The sequence below is a fragment of the Balaenoptera physalus genome, assembly GCF_965194825.1.
Source record: "Balaenoptera physalus genome assembly, chromosome: 15".
In the NCBI taxonomy this organism is placed as follows: domain Eukaryota; kingdom Metazoa; phylum Chordata; class Mammalia; order Artiodactyla; family Balaenopteridae; genus Balaenoptera; species Balaenoptera physalus.
The window spans coordinates 15,728,020-15,752,595 of NC_138894.1; the positions used below are offsets into that span (position 1 = coordinate 15,728,020).

The following is a 24,576-nucleotide window of genomic DNA, read 5'->3' on the forward strand; positions in this document are numbered from 1 at the left end:
ATCCGTAGATTTCCGGACTTTTTTTCTTAGTGGTTTGAGATTCAGTCTCCCAAGGTGAGCGGCCCCACGAGCTTTTCCTTCCTTCCAACGGAGAGACCAGGGGTAGCCGAAGAACGGCGGACGCGAGACAGGTTAGAACAGAGCCCCGGAAGTAGCGGACGAAGGGGGCGGGGTAAACAGGGAGGCGGGGCTAACAGGGCTTTTTGGGAGCGGGGCTGCTGGGCAAGCGCAGTAGCGCGCCTCGCCGCTATGGCGGCGGAGCTGTCCAGTCAGCCGCTGGCGACTTCCCCTCAGGAAGTGCGGTCTCCGCCTCCTGCTCTCACCCCGCTTGCTCGGCGGCGGAGGCAGCGGTGGCGGCAGCGGTTGTCCCTGCCTCTCCGCCTCCTCCACCTCGGCCTACCCACTGGCCGGCGGCGTTGGCGGGGAGGGGGACAGTAGTTGTAGACGGCCGCCCCTGCCTCAGAGAAGGTGAGTTCCCGCCCCGGCAGCGGGGGCGGCCCAGGCGTTCAGCCCCTCGACCCCGCGGCCCGGGAGAGGCCGGGCGGGCCCGGAGACTACGCTCCCCTCTCCACCCGCCACCCCTGGAAACGGGCGCCGGGGCCCCCACGCGGATCGTGGAGGGAGAAGGGACACCTCCGCTGCCGGGGAAGCTGAGGTTGGAGCGGGAGCGAGGCGACCAGGCCGAGGCCGTGGATCTGAAGCGTCAGGGAGAGGGAAGGGGGGTGATGAGGACACTCGGAGATCGAGGGGACAGAGACGAGGAGAGAAAAGGCCCCAGACGTGGAAGGGCGTAGACCTGCGCAGGGTGAAATCAACATCCTGGAAAGTAGCGCCCTCACTCACACGGGGTGAGAAGTGGAGTTCATAGTTCGGGGAGAGTAGGAAGTAAACACGCGAGCTTAAAGGTGCCGGGGCCCTAGAAGCGAGAAGGGGGTGAGGCTTTTGAGGGATCGCTTTGTAGAGTTTGCCCGGGTTTTTGAGGATAACGCCGTGTAAAACAAGCCTCTAAGATTTACAGCCCTATCTTGACAGTGGTCTGAGTTTTAATATGTACCTGCCAGCGTCAAAACTAATAAAGCAGGACATGGGGCGGCGAAAACAGCTTTCATTCAGCAACTACTGACAGTAGGAAAAGAGCTGAGCTCCATTCCGATTTGCGCAGAGGTGTCTGGGGGTTTTAAAGGGAAAATGTAGAAATGGGGCAAGGTGGAGCTCAAGTAGAGGCAGGGACGTGCAAAATTACAAAGGGTTGGGTAGTGTCCTTGCAGTAGGCGAGCTGTGTCAGTTGGCCGGCAGTTACGGAAGTGGGGATTCTGTTTTCCCACAGGGACTGGGAGACAGGGGCCCTGTCCTTCCTGATGATTACACTGCAAAGGAATGGCTTCCAGATCCTTGAGAAAGACACTCCTAGGTTGTAGGAGGTACACACATACATCTCAGAGGGACAGAGCAAGGGTTCACAATAGTAAACCCTTTTTAGTAAGTACTAAAGAGCGGCCAGGGACCTGTCATCAGGTGTTGGCTAGAACAAACAGTAAATGTCTTTTGACAGCCCCAAGTTTTTCCAGATCTGAGCTCAAAATGGGGCTGGTTCATCCGCGGGTCGTAGCCACAGGCTGCTGGAGGCCAAGTTAAAGTTTGGTCAAGTCTTTGTGCAGAAGTTTGGAAGGAGTATATGTGCCTAGAGTTTTCACCAGCACATTTTCCCTAACACAAAAAGCTATTTCTTGATCATCTCAATCTAAGAGATGTTTGAGTTTCTACAATTACTGTATACCTGCAAACAAACTGCTGGTTCCAAACCCTGAGTTTCGGCTTTAAGGAAGTTTTGGAAAGGATTTTAGACGGTGGAGCTTGATCCCACTGCCGAAGATCTAGTAAAACATTCCGCCATCTTCATTTTCATAATTAATTTTTAGTATTTGCAGTGTTGCCTTATGTTGCTTTTTGTCTCCAGAGAGAAAGATGGTGGAAGCCAGAACATTGTTGGATAATTTAATTTCCTTTTTCCTGAGGGACAGCAGTAAATATAGTAACTTCATTAAAATAATTTTTATTTTCACCCTCTTCCACAGTATACTCTATTTTTGTGTGGTATTCAATAATCTTTTATACCTTTCACTTGGAGGAATGGCAAACAGTAAAGTATTATAAATTTCTTAAAACATTTTGTAAGAACTTTATATAAATTCCATTCACTAAAAATGGAAATTAGAATTTCATTGCAACCAAATGATGTTCCATTAAGTCCCTTAGTGAAGACAACCTTTGGAAGACTAGATTTAGTGTCTTCAATCAACCTGGGTTAGTCTGATTGTTAGGACATTAAAAAATAAAATCTCTTGAATTTTCTGCTTTCGTACCAGATTTCCTGCCTTTCACTAACAAGTAAGCCTGAGCAGTTTATAGGTGTCAAGACTACAATTCATTTTAGCTCCCATGGCCACATCACAGGAAGATTTGGAAACAGCTTCTTAACGGTAAAAAAAAAAAAAAAAAAACAGCTTTCTGCCAGACTTGGTTTTTTGCAATGACTTTGAATATGTGCAATTACTAAACACTTTAAATCAGGTCACACGATGCTAGCAGTTACTTTCTATACTGCTTCAAGGTGGTATGAGAACACTGGAATAGGAGTCTTGACTGTTAAGTTCTAATGCTAATTTCTTAACTAGCTGTATGACCCTAAGTCCCAAACTTCCTGGACTTGAGTTTTGTCATCTGTGGGGAGGGGAGTTGGACTAGCCCAACTGAGTGGTTCTCAATCAGGGGTGCTTTTGCCCCACCCCCTCCTCAGAGGACATTTAACAGTGTTTGGAGCCTTTTTTTTTTTCCCTTGGTTTTTGCCACTGGACAAGAAGGGGCTTGGTGATTACAGGTGCTACTGGCATCTAGTTGGTATAGGCCAGAGATGCCACAAACAACCTAAAATGCACAGGCCACCAACACAGACAACAAAGGATTATCCTACTGAAAACGTCAGTAGTTCGAAGTTGAGGAAGTCTGCACTAACCAAACTGAGCTCCTTGACAGCTCTAAAATTGTGAACTGATTTTGCTGTTCCATCCTGATATTCTTTCCATGGCTTGGCTGTGTACTAGAACAGCAATTCATAAAACATGAAACTTTGACCTCTAATGGCCATCAAATGACATTCAAAGAGTAATGAAGTCTGTTGAGTTACGGTTGAGACTTCACTAGGATTTGAAAAACAAAATACAACTTGTTACCTAAAAATTACCTCTTGTCGCTTTAAGTAAATATCCTTAATTAATTTTTCAGTTAACTGCTACTTAACACATGCTAAATATTTGACATGCTATTTAAAACACTAGTAGGAGTAGGACCCAATGTATTTTTAGTTTAGATATTTATAAAAGCCTAACGCAATTGCCAATATAATAGTACATGAACAAGAAGAGAAAAAGAAAATTTGCTTAGTACTTGGCCAGTATCTTTTTTTTTCTTAAAAGACTTTATTAGGAGATTCCTCCAAAAGGTATCAAAGAATTGTCATGCTTCCAGTTATTAAAATTCCACTCTCACTTTCAAGACCCTGATACTATTAAAACTGCTGATGCATTTTCACCTATAGCTGTAACACTTATAAGGAGCTCCTCTATATTGGGCTTGATAGTAAAGGTCAGTAAGGATTAAAAATTAGCAAGCAGGGAATATATAGACGGTGTAAGATTATAAATAGGAAATTGAGAAATTAAACTCAATCACAAAAACCCAAAGAAATACCACATGACCAGACTTATATGAAAAGAAATATGCATTGCATTTATGGTCAAGGGAAAGATTTTCCAGGACTTTGTAATTCATTCAATGAAGTTTCTCAGATATTTTTGATAGTTAAAAATGATCTACTGAGTAATAATATTCCTAAGAAATCAATAAAAACAAAACCACAGCAAACAGTTCTTGCTTGTCTGCTTTTTAGGAAAAAAAATTAGACTCACTTGAAGAATGAAGAACATTTCTGAATTCTTATTGAATCATAAATCCATTTACATAGAAATTGCCAAAAATATTCCTTTGTTTTCTTGACAGTAAGCAGAGATTCGAGTCAAATGACAGAAAATCTAGCTAACAGTCCTTCCTACAGTTATTCAGAAAACAGAACTCCTACTATGGACCAGGTACTGTGTGTTAGGACAAGAGCATTCACAGACCCATTCACGTTTACTGATCTTTTAGAAGGACTGGCATGTATTTGATGGCATTCTGAGATAGGATGTCTGCCATGGGTCCAAGTAAAACTAATTTCACAAGCAAGAACCTTGAGCTAGCTAGCCATAGATTACTTATAATTATTGATGTTCAAAGGTTTAGTTTAAGTTGACATATATTTTATGTTTAGTATGTAACTAGTGCTCGCAATTAATGATTTTGTTAATTTCTTTGTATTTTGTCATTGGAAATATGCCATAGTAAATCCTCAGTTACTTTTATGGTTGTAGTATTAGTGTAAAATAGCTAGAGCTTGGCAAGCTCATAGGTCACATACTAATCGCATTTCCTGAAAAGGTAAGGTTAATAACTAACACAGGGCTTCCCTGGTGGCGCAGTGGTTGAGAATCTGCCTGCCAATGCAGGGGACATGGGTTCGAGCCCTGGTCTGGGAGGATCCCACATGCCTCGGAGCAACTGGGCCCGTGAGCCACAATTACTGAGCCCGCGTCTGGAGCCTGTGCTCCGCAACGAGAGAGGCCGTGATGGTGAGAGGCCCGCGCACCGCGATGAAGAGTGGCCCCCACTTGCCGCAACTGGAGAGGGCCCTCGCGCAGAAACGAAGACCCAACACAGCCATAAATAAATAAATAAATAAACCCAAAGTTTAAAAAAAAAAAAAAAACTAGCACAGTTAAGAATATTCATGGTGCTAACAGGTACACACTGCATCTCTCAAAACTTCTTAAATGGGATTTGACCTTCAAGGTCAAAACAAAAAGAAATAAAACAGCATACTTTGGTTAATGGTTTCTTTGGGGTTTTTTTTTTTCTTTTTGGGCCGCACCACTCGGCATGCAGAATCTTATTAGTTCCCCAACCAGGGATCGAACCTGTGGCCCCTGCAGGGGAAGCACGGAGTCCTAACCACTGGACCACCAGGGAAGTCCCAGCATACTTTGGTTAAGATAACAGAATCAGTTACCTAGTCTCCTAAAACTTAGTGCTGTGTTCTACTTAGTCTTTCCTAAGATTATAATGGTATTAAAAGATTGCAGTTCTCAAGAGCCAGGAACAACGGAAGGATATCCATCCTCACCATTTCTTTTCAGTATTGTACTAGAGGCCCTAACCAGTATAGTCAGACAAGAAAAAAAAAAAAAGGTTTACAGATAGGAGAGGAAGAAATCACACTGTCTTTATTTGCAGATACTATGATCATCTATGTAGAAAACCCCAAGGAATTTTGGGAAATGCTACTAGAATAAGAAGTGAGTTTATCAAGGACACGAAATACAAGGTCAATATACAAATCCAATAGTATTTCTAAATGTTAGCAACAAGCAATTAGACATCGAGATTTTTAAAAAAATACTATTTACTATTGCATCAAACAAAATACTTTTGGATAACTTTAACAAAGTACAGTGAATGCTACATAACATTGCTGAGAGAAAGAAGATGCAAATAGTGGGGAAAATTGTCTTTTAATGCTTCTTAGTGAACTAAATTTAAAAGTATAGGACCATGCCATTAATTTGGTATATTTATTAAAGAGGAAGAATTTATTAAAGGGAAGCTAATTATACCTAAAACTTAGCAAATTAACATTCCTAATTTTGCTCAAACATTTTTTTCTTCAGTGATTAAGGATATTTAATAAATATTTTTAAAACCTTTATGCTGTATTATGTTTTAATACCATGTCACAACACAAATCAAATAATGTGCTGTGGGTGTGAAAAATTTTAGTAAATTTTTCACTCAAATTGAGTTGATTTACTCGTTCAACCTATTAAACCTATTGAGGCATATTAAAAACATATTTCATACAATGCAAAAGTTAAGTTCAGGTTTTGCTATTTCTAAAAGGGTGGTTGGAATGTAACAAATTCTCTCTGACAGGTCTAGAATTAGGAAAAGTGGAGTGGAGTTCATATTTAACTCAGTAGTTCACGTGCAGTGTTTTTATTACTTTAGCTTTTGCAATGGCTTTAGCTACTAATACTGAAATAAAAAAGACCAAGCCTTGTACAGCTATTGAATAACAATGTGCATAGTTTCATTTCTCCAAAATAAGATTCCATTTTCTTTCTCTTTCCACTATGATATCTTTCCTGGAAGTAAATGGCATTGTGAGTGTTGGTCTATAACTAGGCTTGTGGTGTACAAATAGGAATGTCAAGTTTTCAGAATTTTGCTAGATTTTTTCCAAAAATTTTAGAAGGTACAACTGAAAAAATACTCCAGATTAGTTTCAGAAGAGACAAACTATTTCTTGCTTGAGACCTAATACCAGCTTGTAAATAGCCTGCGTGTTTCTGCTTGACATTCCATATTCTTTTAGACATTATATGTAGCAGACGTTAACTGAAATCTTTACAAAGAGTTGGTTTAAAATCAGAGCAATCAGAAAAGATAATAAGGATCAAGTTGAACTTTCAGCTTTCATTAAAAAAAAAAAAAAAAAAAGTCCTTCTGAAACATGAGTTAGCTTGAAATACAAAGAATAGGTACTCCTGTCAGGCACTCCTGACCTGTTTACCCATAACCTTTTCTACTTTCTGTAGTTACTAGAATAATTGGTTGGAAAAACATTTCATTCTATCAGTTAAGTAGATGAAATTCTGAATAACAATAAAAACAGCTCAGTTGTACAGCACTCAGTATGTGCCATGCACTCTTCTAAGCACTTTACATTTATTAATTTCCTTAAGACACACAACGACTCTGAGGTGTATGTTATAGCCTATGTTAGAGGTTGAGAAACTTGACCAAGCTCATATAACTAATAAATCCCAGAACTGACTCCAGAGTCCCTATGTCTGGCTCGCGGAAGCAGTGAGATAACTAACATAGTATGACAACCAGTAGTTCTGCGTAGGTGACTTGAGCTTTGTTAGGTGGGTGATCTTTCTAGAAACAAAGCCAACACTTAAAAATCCAGTTTAACAAATTAAGGTAGAATTTTTTTTTTCAAAACATTCATTACAGATCTTTAAGCTCCTCTCGTACACCTTACTGAGGTATACTTACAATAAACGGCACTTATTTAAAGTGTACAGTTCAGTGAGTTTTTGACAGGTGTATACTCCCATGAAACCACCTTCATAACCAAAATGCCAAATGTTTCCAGCAACCCCAACAGTTTCCTCCTGCCCCTTTACAGTCCATCCCTCCCTCCACCCCTGTCCCTGGCAACCACTAATCTGCTTTCTATCACTGTAGATTAGTTTGCATTTCTAGAACTTTTTATAAGTGGACTCATAGTAGGTACTCCTTTGTGTCTTACTCAACATGATGATTTTGTGATTCATCCATGTTGTATGTCTTGCTATTTTGTTCATTTTTACAGCTGAATAATTCTGTTGTATGGATATACCACATTTTGTTTACCCATTCCCTTGTTGATAGACATTAGGGTTGTTTCAGTTTTTGGCTATTACAAATAAAGCTGCTGTGAATATTCATGTACAGGTCTTTGCATGGATATATGTTTTCAGTTCTCTTGGGCAAATACATATGAGTGAAATGACTGGATCATATAGTAGGTATTTAACTTTTAAAGAAATTGTCAGATTGTAAAGTTGTACCATTTTAAATTCTAACTAGTAGTGTATGGGAGTTCCAGTTGTTCAGCGTCCTTACCAACACTTGGTATTTTCAGTCCTTTTAATTTAGTCATTCTGATGATGGTGTAGTATTATCTCGTGGTTTTAATTCGCATTTACTTGGCTGTTTATATTTTTTTTCTGAAATGTCTGTTCAAATCGTTTGCCCATTTTTAACTGAGTTTGTCTTATTATTGAGTCATAGAGTTCTTTATTTATTCTAGATATAAGTCCTTTGTCTGATGTATGAAATAAGAATGCGTTCCACCATTTTGTGGCTAACTTTTCATTTTTTTTAATGGCGAGCTGTGTAAAGCCCTGGAGATCAGAAAATATTTCAGGTTTTGTAAAAGCGGAGAAGTGGATTCTAGAACGTGGAGAAGTTTTACATCAGCTGGAAAGGCAGCCAAGCATATCAGTTAATAACAGATTCTGGAGCCAGACTGCTCCTGTCATTTATTAACTGCAATCACAAACACGTTCCTTAACTTTTCTATGCCTCAGTTTCCTCATCTATTAACTATGAATAATAATAGTACTTAGCCCATAGGCTTCTTAGGAGGATAAAATTAGTTACTATTCTTAAGTGCTGAAATAGTACCTGGTACATGGTAAGGGCAATGCTGGGTAAGTGTTACAGAACAAATTATTAATAGGTGACTTGTAAATGTAATACTTTGAAGTGACCATAAAAGGCAATTTCAGGTTTACTAAAAGTACAAGTGATGCCATGCCTCATTTTCTTTTGTGAACCATCTGGTAGATCAGAGGAATGTTGTGGGATCATATTCTTCAGTGAGGACACTCAGTTTTCCGTGAGATTTTGGGGTATCCAGCAGTGTGCCAGGAGGTACTTGTTTAAATGGCACATTTTATTTAAAGATTAAATTAAAACTTTTACATAAAATGGATGTTTTAAGGCTAGAATTCAAGAAGTTCACGAGTTTTTAAGGTTAATCATGAAACTTGAAATACATCTTTCTGTGATTGATCTCTAGGCTCTATACTCCCTAGACCTCCAGGCAATAAGAGTTCACTTGTCTGACTGTATAGAATGCTTTGGTCAAAATGATTGAGATTGAGAACGATTGCTGTAGAAAGAATAGTTACAATTTAGGAAGACATGTCATGTATTTTTCAAATATTAATAAAATGGAAAAATAAGACATTTATATAGTACAAATAGATTTGAATAATCAGACTCATAAGGAAGATGGTGGGGAGCAGAGTGGAGAAGCATAGAGTGTTCACATAAAGATGCTGAATTTAATTTTGGAATAAACACAGATTCTATGAAATTCTTAATGTCTTTCTTATTGGGAAGGAAGAGATCAATCCTAGATGAAGGAAAAGGGTGAATTCTTTGTAGCATGCCATAGGTATTATCTTACTGTCTTCCTACTTAAAGTTTTCACCAGTAACATGGATGAACACATAGACTGAATGCATATAAAAACTATGTGTGGGAAAAGTAGCAAATGTCAAGATTAAAACAATTTGAATTTTAAAGATCGTCAGAGGTAGGAATGGTGGCCTAAACCCATTACAAGATGAAGTGTAAAGTCCTGCATTTAGAGAAATTAGTCAATTACACTAAGTACTAGATGGGAGAAGACAGCCAATGTGGGGAGAGAGATGCTACCTCTGGGATTTTAGCAATTACAAATGTCAGTAGAAGTCAGTAACATGTCTGCTATAAGACACGAAGTACTAAGGCTGGATGCCCCAGATCATCTCCACAAAGTCCAGAGTTCTACTGGTGCCCTAATAACTTCTCCTTCAGAATGGTATTTTCTGGACTAAAAAATATATTATCATAGTAAATATCAGAGGCTTGCTAAATGTTTTTATACTAAAATTGTCATTCTAATAAGCAAAAAGCCAGTACTTTAGCCTTGCAAGCACTTAGGAAATTAAAATTTGAGATGGTATATGAAATGATATCCAGGTGAAGATTGAAAATATTACCCTAAATGTCTTACCTCCCTTTATTTTATTCATAGATACCACGTTGAATGAGCAAAGACTGAACTTTTTACAGATACCTTTTGTAAAAAGCTTATAAGGAATAGTGCCATAATTTGAATCGCAGTGGATTTCACGTTATGAGGTAGGTTGAAAATAAAGGGCTTCTAAATTGTTAGTATTTTTTATATTGAAGCTGATACTTTGACTTGAAAGCAAGCAAAACTCTAAAACTGTTAGTTCAGACTAAATATATTAAAACTCATGAGTGCTATCTTCAAATTCAGAGGTGTAAATTTTGGATCACGTTCTCTAAAATAAACGATATTATTTATTTTTCAAGGGTAAAATACATACTCAAAAAGTTAGCTTTACTTTCAGATTTACAGGAAGCAAAATAAGAAATTGAAGATGCATTTTATGAGTTTTCAGATGATTGATCTATGTTGATGTAATTCTAAACTTTGAATTATTTAATTGTTATAACAAGCTTGTGCTTGGTTTCAGGTGAATGGGAGTGGAGTATTGGACAAAAATAGATTTTTTAATCTCTGCATCATGGTTTTTAGCTCCTCAGTTGTTGCACAGTCTCACTATTTGGGGAAAGTTCATGCTAAAAAAGTGAAGCAATTAATGGGTGAATATGATCAAATTTCTCCACCAAGTTCTCAACCAGATAAGGGTAAGGTTCCATTCACCTCTTCATTGATCTCTGCACCATCTGTGATCTTTTGGGATTGGCTTCTTTCACTCTGCATGTCTTCAAGGTTCATCCACGTTGTACCATTTATTAGTATTTCATTCCTTTTTATTGCTGAATAATATTCCATTGTGTGAATTACCACATTTTATTTATCCATTCATCAGTTGATGATCACTGAGTCATTTCTGCATTTAGCTGTTAGGAATAGTGCTGCTGTGAACATTTTTGTACCAGTTTTTGTGTGGACATAGATTTTCAGTCCTCTTGCGTTGAAACCTAAGAGTGAAATTGGTGGGGTATGTGGTAACTCTACGTTTGACACTTTGAGGAACTGCCAAACTGTTTTCCAAAGTAGCTGCACATTTTATATTCGCACCAAGAATGAATGAAGTTTCCAGTTTTTCCTCCTTTTTGTCAACACTTACTATTATGTCTTTTTTTTTTGTATTTTTTTATACAGCAGGTTCTTGTGAGTTATCCATTTTATACATATTAGTGTATGTAAGTCAATCCTAATCTCCCAATTCCTCACACCACACCCCACCACCACTTTCCCCCCTTGGTGTCCATACGTTTGTTCTCTACATCTGCGTCTGTATTTCTGCCCTGAAAACAGGTTCATCTGTACCATTTTTCTATGTTCTACATATATGCGTTAATATATGATATTTGTTTTTCTCTTTCTGACTTACTTCACTCTGTATGACAGTCTCTAGATCCATCCATGTCTCTGCAAATGACCCAATTTAGTTCCTTTTTATGGCTGAGTAATACTCCATTGTATATATGTACCACATCTTCTTTATCCATTCGTCTGTCGATGGGCATTTAGGTTGCTTCCATGACCTGGCTATTGTAAATAGTGCTGCAATGAACATTGGGGTGCATGTGTCTTTTTGAATTATGGTTTTCTCTGGGTATGTGCCCAGTAGTGGGATTGCTGGATGTTATGGTAATTCTATTTTTAGTTTTTTAAGGAACCTCCATACTGTTCTCCATAGTGGCTGTATCAATTTACATTCCCACCAACAGGGCAAGAGGGTTTCCGTTTCTCCACACCCTCTCCAGCATTTGTTGTTTGTAGATGTTCTTATGATGCCCATTCTAACTGGTGTGAGGTGATACCTCATTGTAGTTTTGATTTGCATTTCTCTAATAATTAGTGATGTTGAGCAGCTTTTCATGTGCTTCTTGGCCATCTGTATGTCTTCTTTGGAGAAATGTCTATTTAGGTCTTCTGCCCATTTTTTTATTGGGTTGTTTGTTTTTTTTAATATTGAGCTGCATGAGCTGTTTATATATTTTGGAGATTAATCCTTTGTCCGTTGATTCGTTGGCAAATATTTCCTCCCATTCTGAGGGTTGTCTTTTCGTCTTGTTTGTAGTTTCGTTTGCTTTGCAAAAGCTTTTAAGTTTCATTAGGTCCCATTTGTTTATTTTTGTTTTTATTTCTATTACTCTAGGAGGTGGATCAAAAAAGATCCTGCTGTGATTTATGTCAAAGAGTGTTCTTCCTATGTTTTCCTCTTGGAGTTTTATACTGTCCGGTCTTACATCTAGGTCTCTAATCCATTTTGAGTTTATTTTTGTGTATGGTGTTAGGGAGTGTTCTAATCTCATTCTTTTACATGTAGCTAGCTATCCAGTTTTCGCAGCACCACTTACTGAAGAGACTCTCTTTTCCCCATTGTATATCCTTGCTTCCTTTGTCATAGATTAGTTGACCATAGGTGCGTGGGTTTATCTCTGGGCTTTCTATCCTGTTCCATGATCTATATTTCTGTTTTTGTGCCAGTACCATATTGTCTTGATTACTGTAGCTTTGTAGTATAGTCTGAAGTCAGGGAGTTTGATTCCTCCAGCTCCGTTTTCTTCCCTCAAGACTGCTTTGGCTATTCAGGGTCTTTTTTGTCTCCATACAAATTTTAAGATTTTTTGTTCTACTTCTGTAAAAAGTGCCATTGGTAATTTGATAGGGATTGCATTGAATCTGTAGATTGCTTTGGGTAGTATAGTCATTTTTGCAATATTGATTCTTCCAATCCAAGAACATGGTATATCTCTCCATCTGTTGGTATCATCTTGAATTTCTTTCATCAGTGTCTTATACTTTTCTGCATACAGGTCTTTTGTCTCCCTAGGTAGGTTTATTCCTAGATATTTTATTCTTTTTGTTGCAGTGGTAAATGGGGGTGTTTCCTTAATTTCTCTTTCTGATCTTTCATTGTTAGTGTATAGGAATGCAAGAGATTTCTGTGCATTAATTTTGTATCCTGCAACTTGACCAAATTCATTGATTAGCTCTAGTAGTTTTTTGGTGGCATCTTTAGGATGCTCTATGTATAGTGTCATGTCATCTGCAGGCAGTGACAGTTTTATTTCCTCTTTTGCAATTTGTATTCCTTTTATTTCTTTTTCTTCTCTGATTGCCGTGGCTAGGACTTGCAAAGCTATGTTGAATAATAGTGGCGAGAGTGGACATCCTTGTCTTGTTCCTGATCTTAGAGGAAATGCTTTTAGTTTTTCACCATTGAGAATGATGTTGCTGTGGGTTTGTCATATATGGCCTTTATTATGTTGAGGTAGGTTCCCTCTATGCCCACTCTCTGGAGAGTTTTTTTCATAAATGGGTGTTGAATTTTGTTAAAAGCTTCTTCTGATCTATTGAGATGATCATATGGTTTTTCTTCTTCAATTTGTTAATATGATGTATCACATTGATTGATTTGCATATATTGAAGAATCCTTGCATCCCTGGAATAAATCCCACTTGATCGTGGTGTATGATCCTTTTAATGTGTTGTTGGATTCCGTTTGCTAGTATTTTGTTGAGGATTTTTGCACCTATATTCATCAGTGATATTAGTTTGTAATTTTCTTTTTTTGTAGTATCTTTGTCTGGTTTTGGTATCAGGGTGATGGTGGCCTCATAGAATGAATTTGGGAGTTTTCCTTCCTCTGCAATTTTTTGGAAGAGTTTGAGAAGGATGGGTGTTAGCTCTTCTCTAAATGTTTGATAGAATTCACCTGTGAAGCCATCTGGTCCTGGACTTTTGTTTGTTGGAAGATTTTTAATCACAGTTTCAATTTCATTACTTGTGATTGGTCTGTTCATATTTTCTATTTCTTCCTGGTTCAGTTTTGGAAGGTTATACCTTTCTAAGAATGTGTCCATTTCTTCCAGATTGTCCATTTTATTGGCATAGAGTTGTTTGTAGTAGTCTCTTAGGATGCTTTGTATTTCTGCGGTGTCTGTTGTAACTTCTCCTTTTTCATTTCTAATTTCATTGATTTGAGTCCTCTCCCTCTTTTTCTTGATGAGTCTGGCTAATGGTTTATCAATTTTGTTTATCTTCTGAAAGAACTAGCTTTTCGTTTTATTGATCTTTGCTATTGTTTTCTTTGTTTCTATTTCATTCATTTCTGCTCTGATCTTTATGATTTCTTTCCTTCTACTAACTTCGGGTTTTGTTTGTTCTTCTTTCTCTAGTTCCTTTAGGTGTAAGTTTAGATTGTTTATTTGAGATTTTTATTGTTTCTTGAGGTAGGCTTGTATTGCTATAAACTTCCCTCTTAGAACTGCTTTTGCTGCATCCCATAGGTTTTGGATCGTCATGTTTTCATTGTCATTTGTCTCTAGGTAGTTTTTGATTTCCTCTTTGATTTCTTCAGTGATCTCTTGGTTATTTAGTAACGTATTGTTTAGCCTCCATGTGTTTGTGTTTTTTACGTTTTTTCCCCCTGTAATTGATTTCTAATCTCATAGCGTTGTGGTCAGAAAAGATGCTTGATATGATTTCAATTTTCTTAAATTTACTGAGGCTTGATTTGTGACCCAAGATGTGATCTATCCTGGAGAATGATACCTGCGCACTTGAGAAGAAAGTGTAATCTGCTGTTTTTGGTTGGAACGTCCTATAAATATCAATTAAATCTATCAGGTCTATTGTGTCATTTAAAGCTTCTGTTTCCTTACTAATTTTCTGTTTCGATGATCTGTCCATTGGTGTAAGTGAGGTGTTAAAGTCCCCCACTACTATTGTTTTACTGTCGATTTCCTCTTTTATAGCTGTTAGCAGTTGCCTTATGTATTGAGGTGCTCCTATGTTGGGTGCACATATATTTATAATTGTTATATCTTCTTCTTGGATTGATGCCTTGATCATTATGTAGTGTCCTTCCTTGTCTCTTGTAACATTCTTTATTTTAAAGCATATTTTATCTGATATGAGTATTGCTACTCCAGATTTCTTTTGATTTCCATTTGCATGGAATATCTTTTTCCATCCCCTCACTTTCAGTCTGTATGTGTCCCTAGGTCTAAAGTGGGTCTCTTGTAGACAGCATACATATGAGTCTTGTTTCTGTATCCATTCAGCAAGCCTGTGTCTTTTTGTTGGAGCATTTGATCCATTCACATTTAAGGTAATTATCGATATGTGTGTTCCTATTACCATTTTCTTAATTGTTTTGGGTTTGTTTTTGTAGGTCTTTTTCTTCTCTTGTGTTTCACACTTAGAGAAGTTCCTCTAGCATTTGTTGTAGAGCTGGTTTGGTGGTGCTGAATACTCTTAGCTTTAGTTTGTCTGTAAAGCTTTTGATTTCTCCGTCAAATCTGAATGAGATCCTTGCCAGGTAGACTAATCTTTTTTGTTGTAGGTTCTTCCCTTTCATCACTTTCAGTATATCATGCCACTTCCTTCTGGCTTGCAGAGTTTCTGCTGAGAAATCAGCTGTTAACCTTATGGGAGTTCCCTTGTATGTTATTTGTCATTTTTCCCTTGTTGCTTTCAATAATTTTTCTTTGTCTTTAATTTTTGTCAATTTGATTACTGTGTGTCTCAGCATGTTTCTCCTTGGCTTTATCCTGGCTGGGACTCTCTGCGCTTCCTGGACTGGGGTGGCTATTTCCTTTCCCATGTTAGGGAAGTTTTTGACTACCATCTCTTCGAATATTTTCTCGGGTCCTTTCTCCCTCTCTTCTCCTTCTGGGACCCCTGTAATGCAAATGTTGTTGCATTTAATGTTGTCCCAGAGGTCTCTTAGGCTGTCTTCATTTCTTTACATTCTATTTTCTTTATTCTGTTTGGTGGCAGTGAATTCCACCATTTTGTCTTCCAGGTCACTTATGCGTTCTTTTGCCTCAGTTATTCTGATATTCATTCCTTCTAGTGTATTTTTCATTTCAGTTATTGTATTCTTCATCTCTGTTTGTTTGTTCTTTAATTTTTCTAGATGTTTGTTCTTTAGTTCTTCTAGGTCTTTGTTAAACATTTCTTGCATCTCCTCGATCTTTGCCTCCATTTTTTTCCGACGTCCTGGATCATCTTCACTATCATTATTCCGAATTCTTTTTCTGGAAGGTTGCCCATCTCCACTTCATTTAGTTGTTTTTCTGCGGTTTTACCTTGTTCCTTCATCTGGTACAATGTCCTCTGCCTTTTCATTTTGTCTGTCTTTCTGTGAACGTGGTTTTCCTTCCACAGGCTGCAGAATCGTAGTTTTTCTTGCTTCTGCTGTCTGCCCTATGGTGGATGAGGCTATAAGCTTATAGGATAGATGATTGCTACAGGGGCTTTTTCTTGATCTGTGTCTCAACAAGTGGCACCTATCTGTCTTTTTGATTATAGCCATCCTAGCGGCTATGAAGTGAAATCATTTTATTATAAAACATATTTAAACATATAAGGAGAGAAAACAGTATTATGAACGCTTATGTACCCATCATCCAGTTTTAACAATTATCAACATCTTTTTAATCTTATTAGTGACTTTTTACAGTTTTATTGAGGTATAGTTGACATAAATTGTATGTATTCCAGGTATACAATTTGATAGGTCTTGAAAGGTGTATATACCCATGAAATGATAACCACAATTAAGATAGTAAACATATCCATACCCACAAAAGTGCCATTTATAATCGCTCCCTCCTACTTTTTCCTGCCTCATCCCCAAGCAACCACTGTGTTACTACAGCTTAGTTTGCATTTTCAAGAGTTTTATATATATGGAGTCATATGTACTCTTTTGTCAGGCTTCTTTCATTCAGCATGATTATTTTGAGATTCATCTATTTCAAGTGTGTCAATAATCTATTCCTTTTTATCACTGATTCCATTCTATAGATATACCACTATTTGATTTATGCATTCACCTGTTGATCAATATTTGGGTTTTTTTTTTTTTCCTTTCCAGGGCTATTACAAATAACACTGCTATGAACATTCATGTATAAGTCTTTATGTGGACGTATACTTCCTTTTCTTTTGGATAAATATCTAGGAGTGGAATAACTGGATCGTATGTTAGGTGTATGTTTAACTTCCTCAGAAACTACCAGACTGTTTTCCAAGTAGTTGTATCATTTTACATCCCTACAAGCAATGTATGAGAATTCCAATTGTTCCACATCCTCACCAGTCTCTTTAATTTCAGTTATTCTAGTGAGGGTGAGGTAGTACCTTTTTGTGGTTTTAATTGACATTTACTTGATGACAAATGACATTGAGCATCTTTCATTTGTTTATTGTCCATTTGTATATATTCTTTTCTGAAGTGTCTGTTCAAATTTTTTTACCCATATTTAATCAATTATTTGTTACATTATTTTGCTCTAGTCAGAATTTTTGTACTGTTTCAGTTGAATAAAAGCTAAATTTTCTGACTCACCAAATTAGGCTTCATTTAGACTTTCTTTTTAATCTCAAATTGCCAGTAAAGCTAGGTGATCATTAGTGACTCTAGAATGCTTTCAGACTTGTTCTGTTAATGGAAAGAAATGTTTGATTCTACATGGGTTACGCTTCCTGCTAATTTTTTAAAATAAAGTATAACACAAAAATATCTAGCACATTATCATCTCATAGTGAGTAACTTTTCTGCTAGATTTGTAACGCAGGATTTGAGGTGGGGGGAGAGAAAGAGGAATAGTAGTTGTACTGCCCCCACCCCCCAACAGAAATTTAAACAAGCAAAAAAAGACTAACATTATCTGCTTTAAATTTCTTTTGAAACTTTTCTCTACATAAATCCTAGCCCCTCTCAGCTGTCACCTCCATTTCCTTCCTTAACCCTCCCACCATTGCTTTAATAGAGAACAAACCAGAAGGCATTCTATAATGCTTTTTTCACTAATCAGAAGTAACGGAATGAAATCCAAGACCCTGTTCAGAAGATACGGAACTCTTTTCCCTCATCTTTCCTCATGCCCTATACCTACCATTAGTTTTGTCTCATAACTGAATTTCTAATTTCCAGCATTCCCAAACCATTTTACAAACATCCTTTTATTATTAAATCTTACAATACTCTAGTCAGGTGAGTATATGTGTTCATTTTATTTTGTTTGCGTAAACAGAAGATTTTAAAGATCAAATTACTTCTCTATGGTTTATTACTTTTCTTAGACAACAGTATACAAAAAATTGACTAATCTGAACTTTAGAAATTGTTTGAACATTCAGATCACGCCAGTCACCATGGATGTGTAAGTCATTGTATCCCTACATTCCTTACGTTTTTAGCCCTACATAAGAATTCTATATGTCAGCTCCTTTCTACCCTCTTCATCCCACTTCTGAGAAAGATAAAATTATTTGTGAGTGGCCTAGACAATATTTGACCTTTCTGATGTTCCTTTTTGGCATTTAATGTCATGATGTTTAACTTTCATGCCAACATAGGTTTTAATTTGTTTGGGCTTCTTTATTTTGTTTTTTGAGACTCTTTTCAAGAGTAAAGGAAATATTCAGCATAAAATAATGTAGTAAGAAGAATTTTCTCCCATCTTCTCTACAGAGAATCCCTTGTCAACCTAATGAAGCATTCAAAGAAGACATCTGACTCTTTTCAAGATGAACTTGAAGATTATATCAAAGTGCAGAAAGCCAGAGGCTTAGAGCCAAAGACTTGTTTCAGAAAGGGGAGAGAGGATTATTTGGAAACCTGTGGATACAAAGAAGAGATTGATTCTAGACCCAAGTGTAGAATGTTTGATCAAAGACTCCCTTATGAACCCATCCAGACCTACCGAAGATCATGCAATATTTCACCAGCAGTGGAGAAGCGGTTACCTCAGTGGCTACCAGCTCATGACTGCAGGCTGAGACTAGACTCCCTGAGCTACTGTCAATTCACCAGGGACTGTTTCTCAGGAAAACCAGTAGCCCTGAACTTCAGTCAACAAGAGTATAGCTGTAGCTCATACAGTGTAGAATCTGGAGTTTACAGGCACCTCTCCTTAGAAAACAGTACCAGTGCCCATCAAGCTAGTTATAAACAGATACACCAGAAGAGAAAAAGACACCCAGAGGAAGGCCGGGAAAAACCAGAAGAGGAGCGGCCCAAGCATAAGAGGAAGAAAGCTTATGAGGAGATAGATTTAGACAAACACAAGAGCATCCGAAGAAACAAAACAGAGGTGGAAACAGTCAGAGTCAGTACAGAAAAGCTTAAGAACCGAAAGGACAAAAAAAGCCGAGATACAGCCTCTAAGAAAGAGGAACGTAAGCATAGAAAAGAGAAAAAGGAAAAAGGGAAAGAAAGGACAGAAGAGGAGATGCTTTGGGACCAGTCTATCCTTGGATTTTGAAGCTCTTGCATTGGTTCTCCTGAGGTTAAACTGAAAAAGTAGTTGAGGAGCTTGGTTTTACAATGTCCAAGTTCATATCACTCTTTTCATGTGAACAGGTACAAAGGTTAAGTGCACAGAAAACATTTAGTGTACTTGCTCTCCAACATGGGAATTACTTTTCCTCTCTTCTAAAATCATTACTACATTTTTCTTAACGTAATGTAATTTCCCTTAATGAGGGTGGCTTTGCTTTTATTCATCAAATTGCTATGATGGTGGAAGTATTTTTCCCTTGGGAGGTCATTTATTTTAAATTGGAGTATTAATAGGCTTTACAAAATCTATTTCTTGATTGGGTTTTAGTTTGGGGTGGGTGTTTTTATATTAGTTTTCTCTGTGAAGCAGTTTAGATTGATTATTTTTTTCCTTCATTAGATCTAACTTGCAGTATATTTTCTAGATTGGAAAGTGGAAAATGACATACATTATAATAAGCTTAAGTTACATATAGTTTTAAACGTTTCAAGAAGTCTTGATACAAAATCAGTTTATATTTTGGAAATGTTTATAATATAATAAAGTTCTAATTTCTACAATTTTTCTTGTTTTCTGATTTCTACATTTCTGAACACACAGTGATGTGTTCCTATTCAATGAAGATTTTCTTCTGGAAGAGCAATAACTGAGCATATATCAACCCACTTTTTAGGGCAGAAATCTGAACGACCACAATTTTTCCAAATAGTTGAAATTGGGGAATTTATAAGAAAATGCCATTAGAGGGACTTCCCTGGCAGTCCCATGGTTAAGAATCCGAGCTTCCACTGCAGGGGGCACAGGTTCCATCCCTGGTCAGGGAACTAAGATCCCCCATGGTGCGTGATGTGGCAAAAAAAAAAAATAAAAGCCATTGGAATATTCTTTCCTGACCAGTGTTTTAATTCTGATAATCCCCTTTTTTACGACAAGCATATCAAGTGTTTGAGCACTGCTATTTTGCTGTAGAAAGAGTGGTGACCTGGGAATCTGAATCCCAGGATTCTAGACTCAACTATGCCATCAAGTTCTTATGTGACTTTGGGGAATTCACTTTATTTTCCTCATTATCAAATATACCTAGGAGGACTGGCCTCTAAAATGCCTTGGATAACAAAAAGATGCTGGGATATGAAAACCCTCTTTGCATCCTACAATGTTATGCTTACATGTTTATTGTAATATTAACTTTAAAATTATTTTGCTTAATTTAGTGTTAATTATATATATTCCCTTCCCCTACTCAACTCTCTGCATGTAACCAGTCTCCCCACCCTTGCTAAGCTGCTGCCTTACTCAGCTCTGACCCCTCTCTGGGTCCCCACCTTGCCTAGCCTCCTACCTCAGTGGGTCCCAAATAGCAAAGAAGAAAGGAAGGAGGGCTTCCCCGGTGGTGCAGTGGTTAAGAATCCGCCTGGCAATGCAGGGGACACCAAAGCCCTGGTCCGGGAAGATCCCACATGCCATGGAGCAACTAAGCCCGTGCGCCGCAACTACTGAGCCTGTGCTCTAACTCCCATGAGCCACAACTACTGAGCCCGCGTGCCACAACTACTGAAGGCTGTGCGCCTAGAGCCCGTGCTCTGCAACAAGAGAAGCCACCGCAATGAGAAGCCCGCGCACCGCAACGAAGAGTAGCCCCTTCTCGCCACAATTAGAGAAAGCCTGCACGCAAAAACAAAGACCCAATGCAGCCAATAAATAAATAAATATAAATAAATAAATAAATAAAATACATTAAAAAAAAAAGGAAGGAAGGGGAGGAGGGAGAGAGGGTAGGTGACCCATTTTATTTTAAACTAATGACCTCAAACCTCCAACCCATCAGGTTTCCCTAGTAAATTTCCCACCCTCAGAGATGTCTTATCGTCTCCCCTCTCTCCTCAAACCTTCCCCTCCCTGGTCCCTGCCATACAGGGCCCCCTTTCTCTCAGCTGATGACCTCACCTCACACTCCAGTGAGAAAAACAGAAGCCTTCAGAGGGGACTTATTCATTGTCCTACCACTGGATCTATAAGCTTCCCTCAAGTATTCTGTTCTCTGTCTTCTCTACAATAATAGTGTCCCTGCTCTTAATAAAGACAAATCCCTCCCCTCATGCACTGACTCCTACACCCTTTTACCTTTTCAAGGACTTCATCTCTCTCCTGCACCTTGAATCTCTCCTCTACTGGATTATTCCTTTATATGCAAACAAGCTTCTGTTTCCCCTCTTCAAAAAACAAAGCAAACAAACAAAAAAACAAAACTCCCTTGACACCCTACATCCTCTTTCAGCTGTCTCCTTTCTCTTTCACATCAAACTTGTCTACAACAGCTGTCTATACTCACACCTCTCATTCTCCCCTCCACCTATTCTAGTTTCTGTTCCTACCATTCCTCTGAGGCTGCTCTGATCAAAGTCTCCAATGACTTCCATGTGGTCAAATCCAGCCTCTCAGCAGCTTCCATTTGGTTAATCAGTCCCTCTTCCTTGAAACATTCCTCTCTCAGCTTCCATAGCACCGCATTCTCCTGATTTTCCCCACCTCCATAGCTGCTGCTCCTTATGGTCTCATGTACTGGTTCCTCTTCCACCCGCCTCTGAATGCATCAGGTACATTGCATCAGGAGCCAATCCTAGACCACCACTCTTTCTAATCGCACATCCTAAGTGATCTCATCCAGGCTCATGGCTTTAAATTTACCTGTATGTTGATTTGTGGACTGAATGTGTCATCCCCCAGATTCATATGTTGACATCTAATCCCCAGTGTAATGGTATATGGAGCAGGTACCTCCCTACCTTTGGGAAGTAATTAGGTCATGAGGGTGGAGCCCTCATGAATGGGCTTAGTGCCCTTATAAGAAGAGGTCAGAGAGCTAGCTGAGCCACCCAGTCTATGGTAACGTGTTACAGCAGCCCAAACCGACTAAGACAGTTGATGACCTCTAAATTTCTATTTCTAGACTAGATTTTCCCCCCAAGTTCTAGACTCATAACCAACTGCATTTGTTGTTATTTCCACCTAGAACATCAAAAGGGCACTTACATCCCTCGTCACCAGTCATTCTTCCCTCAGTCTTCCTCATCTCTGCAAATAACAACACCATCTTGATTGTTCCAGCCAAAAATCACTAAAATCACACTTGACTCTCTCCTACATCAGAGCCATCAGTGATTCCTCCTGGTTATATCACCAAATTCTCTCTCCTGTTGTCTAATTCTCCCCATCTTCATTGCCACCACCCTGACCCAAACCATCATTTATCTCTGGTATTATTTTGCTTCTATTTGTACCAAACAGGACTAATAGGTCTGAGAAAAGTTGAAAACTGGGAGAAGTCATCAGAGGCTCTGAGTTGGTGAGCGCAAAGCCAGCAACAGGAGTACTGAGAGACCAAATAGTATCATGGTCATCTAGCACTGAGGATTTCAGAAATACCCAGCAAATATTTCCTTCCGGAAAGACAAAACCTTACCTGAAAAGAAAACTGCTAGGCTAAGAAACCTAATAGATCAGGGAAGTAACACCAGGGCTAAGGGAAAGGGAAGGTACCAATAGTAGGGAGCAGGGGAAGGTCCCAGGTGAAGAACCCAGAAAATTCTGCAACAGCAAAATACATCTGAGGTGAGAATGCCACCTTGCCAAGCAAGACCCGTAGGCCTGTAGGAAATAGAGCAGAAACACTTTTCTGAACCGAGCTTAGCTCTGAAAGGCAGAGAAGTAGCCATATTTTGAGCCCTTCACTGTACCAAGAGGGAGCCCTCAAGCCATGATGCTGGGAAAGGTACCCTAGGCCATTCCCTCTCCACAAAAATGTGTTCACAGTAGTTCAGGTCACCACATTGCATTTAAACTTTGGAAAGGAGGAGGAGAATATGATCTAGCCACACAAAGTGTTACAAAAGAAAATTGGACTAAAATACTTTGACAAGACACCAGAAAAATGCAGACACAAAGCAGATGAAAACTCTAATCTGACTCTTCAAACAAGGCTGCAAGAGATCAAGAAAGCAATTAAAGCTTTAAGAAAAGCGCATAAAGTGGAAAAAGAACTCTGAAATAAAATGGCCAGACAACTATGCAGCTGAAAAAGACAACAATTAATTCCAAGAAAAATAAAATATAATGCAGTAAAGAAAAAGTAATTGTATTTTTTAGTCAAAAATATTCATTGAGCATCAAATTTGAGCCAGACTTGGTTACTAAACAATGACCTTGACAGACACAGGAAAAAATTAGTAAAAGAAAAAAAATCATTTCAGAAATAAAAGGAATACAAGAGAGTATAGACACCATAGAAAGAACAGGGAAATAAACGGTAAGGAAGAGTAATGAAGATAATCCAACGAAAGTAAATTTACACCTTGCAAGAAGGTGGTAAAGATAAAAGATGAGCAAAGGAGATCCAAATATACTGGGAGTCTCTAAAGAAGAAGAATCAATGAAGCAGCACAAACATTTAAAACTCTATAATTTGTGTTTATTAATGACAACAATATGTATACACATTTGCAAAACAGTTGCACGTGCGCAGGCAATAGGCTGCTGACTTTGGGCGATGCATGGGGTGTTCGGAATTCTCAGACTCCAGGACAGTTGAACTTTCAACTCTGACAACTTTGGCTTTGAATTTCAGTTGTGCACTCACAAGCTGTGCGTGGTAGATTCTTTGTCGGGGAAAATGTCAGCGATAATTTCCCCTCCCTGTAGCCACCCCTTGTTTCCCATCCAATAAGGCTGGGCTTGGCCATGTGACCTGCCTTTGGCCAATGGGAGAACAGCAAATGAGATGCGAGCTGGATTTAGAAAGTGCCTGTGCTTGCCCTCATGCCACTTTTGGAACCCAGCCACCTCGTACAAGCCCTACTGAATAATGAGAGACTTGTGGCTATATCTGCACCACCCAGCTGCCATTGAACTCTCTTCCTCCTCACCAGATACAAGGCACCTTGGCCACCCAGCCCGCACTGAGCCAGCCCAGCCAACTCACAAAATTGTGAGAAATAAATGTTTGCTGTTTTAAATCATAAGTTTTGTGGTGGTTTATAATGCAGCAAAAACTATATACTGCGTGACTTTAGGTGAGTTTCTTAATCTGAGTCTCAGTTTTTTCACCTGTGATGTGGAGCTAAAACAATTACCCTTGGAGGGCTCTTTTGAGGATTAAATGAGGAAATATATGTGAAGTTCCTGGCACAGCATAAATACTCAATAATAAAAAGAACCAACCTCTGCAGGCTGGAATGGTGGCCGTCCTCAGGCTGGGGTACACAGTTTTAGTGCTTTGTAAGCAGTCCTCAAATCTAGAATGCCAGAGGGAGGCTGTGAAAGCACTGGAAGGATGGGGCAGCAGAGGCCAAGCTACCAGGTGCATGCCCCAGGCCACAGCACTAGCCATTGGGGGTGGGGGGGAGTGCACTCTAGGCTATTCCCTGCCACTATCACCGCCCGCCACCCCCTCCCGGCGCCCCCCCCCCCCAGCGATGGATGCAGGGGCACTCAGTGACTTAGCTGGCTCCTCC

The 24,576-nt window shown here is 38.8% G+C and overlaps 1 protein-coding gene across 4 annotated transcripts; it reads left to right on the forward strand.

Moving 5' to 3' along the window:
• The first annotated feature begins 227 nt into the window (after window positions 1-227).
• KRCC1 (lysine rich coiled-coil 1) lies at window positions 228-19,951 on the forward strand. 4 transcript variants are annotated; one of them, XM_082426912.1, is made up of 5 exons: window positions 230-468; window positions 4,057-4,145; window positions 9,791-9,897; window positions 10,260-10,434; window positions 18,256-19,951. In XM_082426912.1, exon 5 carries the CDS (start codon window positions 18,275-18,277, stop codon window positions 19,046-19,048), a length of 774 nt encoding a protein of 257 aa, XP_082283038.1. In that variant the 5' UTR covers window positions 230-468; window positions 4,057-4,145; window positions 9,791-9,897; window positions 10,260-10,434; window positions 18,256-18,274; the 3' UTR covers window positions 19,049-19,951. The 4 variants fall into 4 exon arrangements, with proteins under 4 accessions (XP_082283036.1, XP_082283035.1, XP_082283038.1 ...); XM_082426910.1 differs by lacking the exon at window positions 10,260-10,434 and having other exon boundaries at window positions 228-468; XM_082426911.1 differs by lacking the exon at window positions 4,057-4,145.
• The last annotated feature ends 4,625 nt before the right edge of the window (window positions 19,952-24,576 follow it).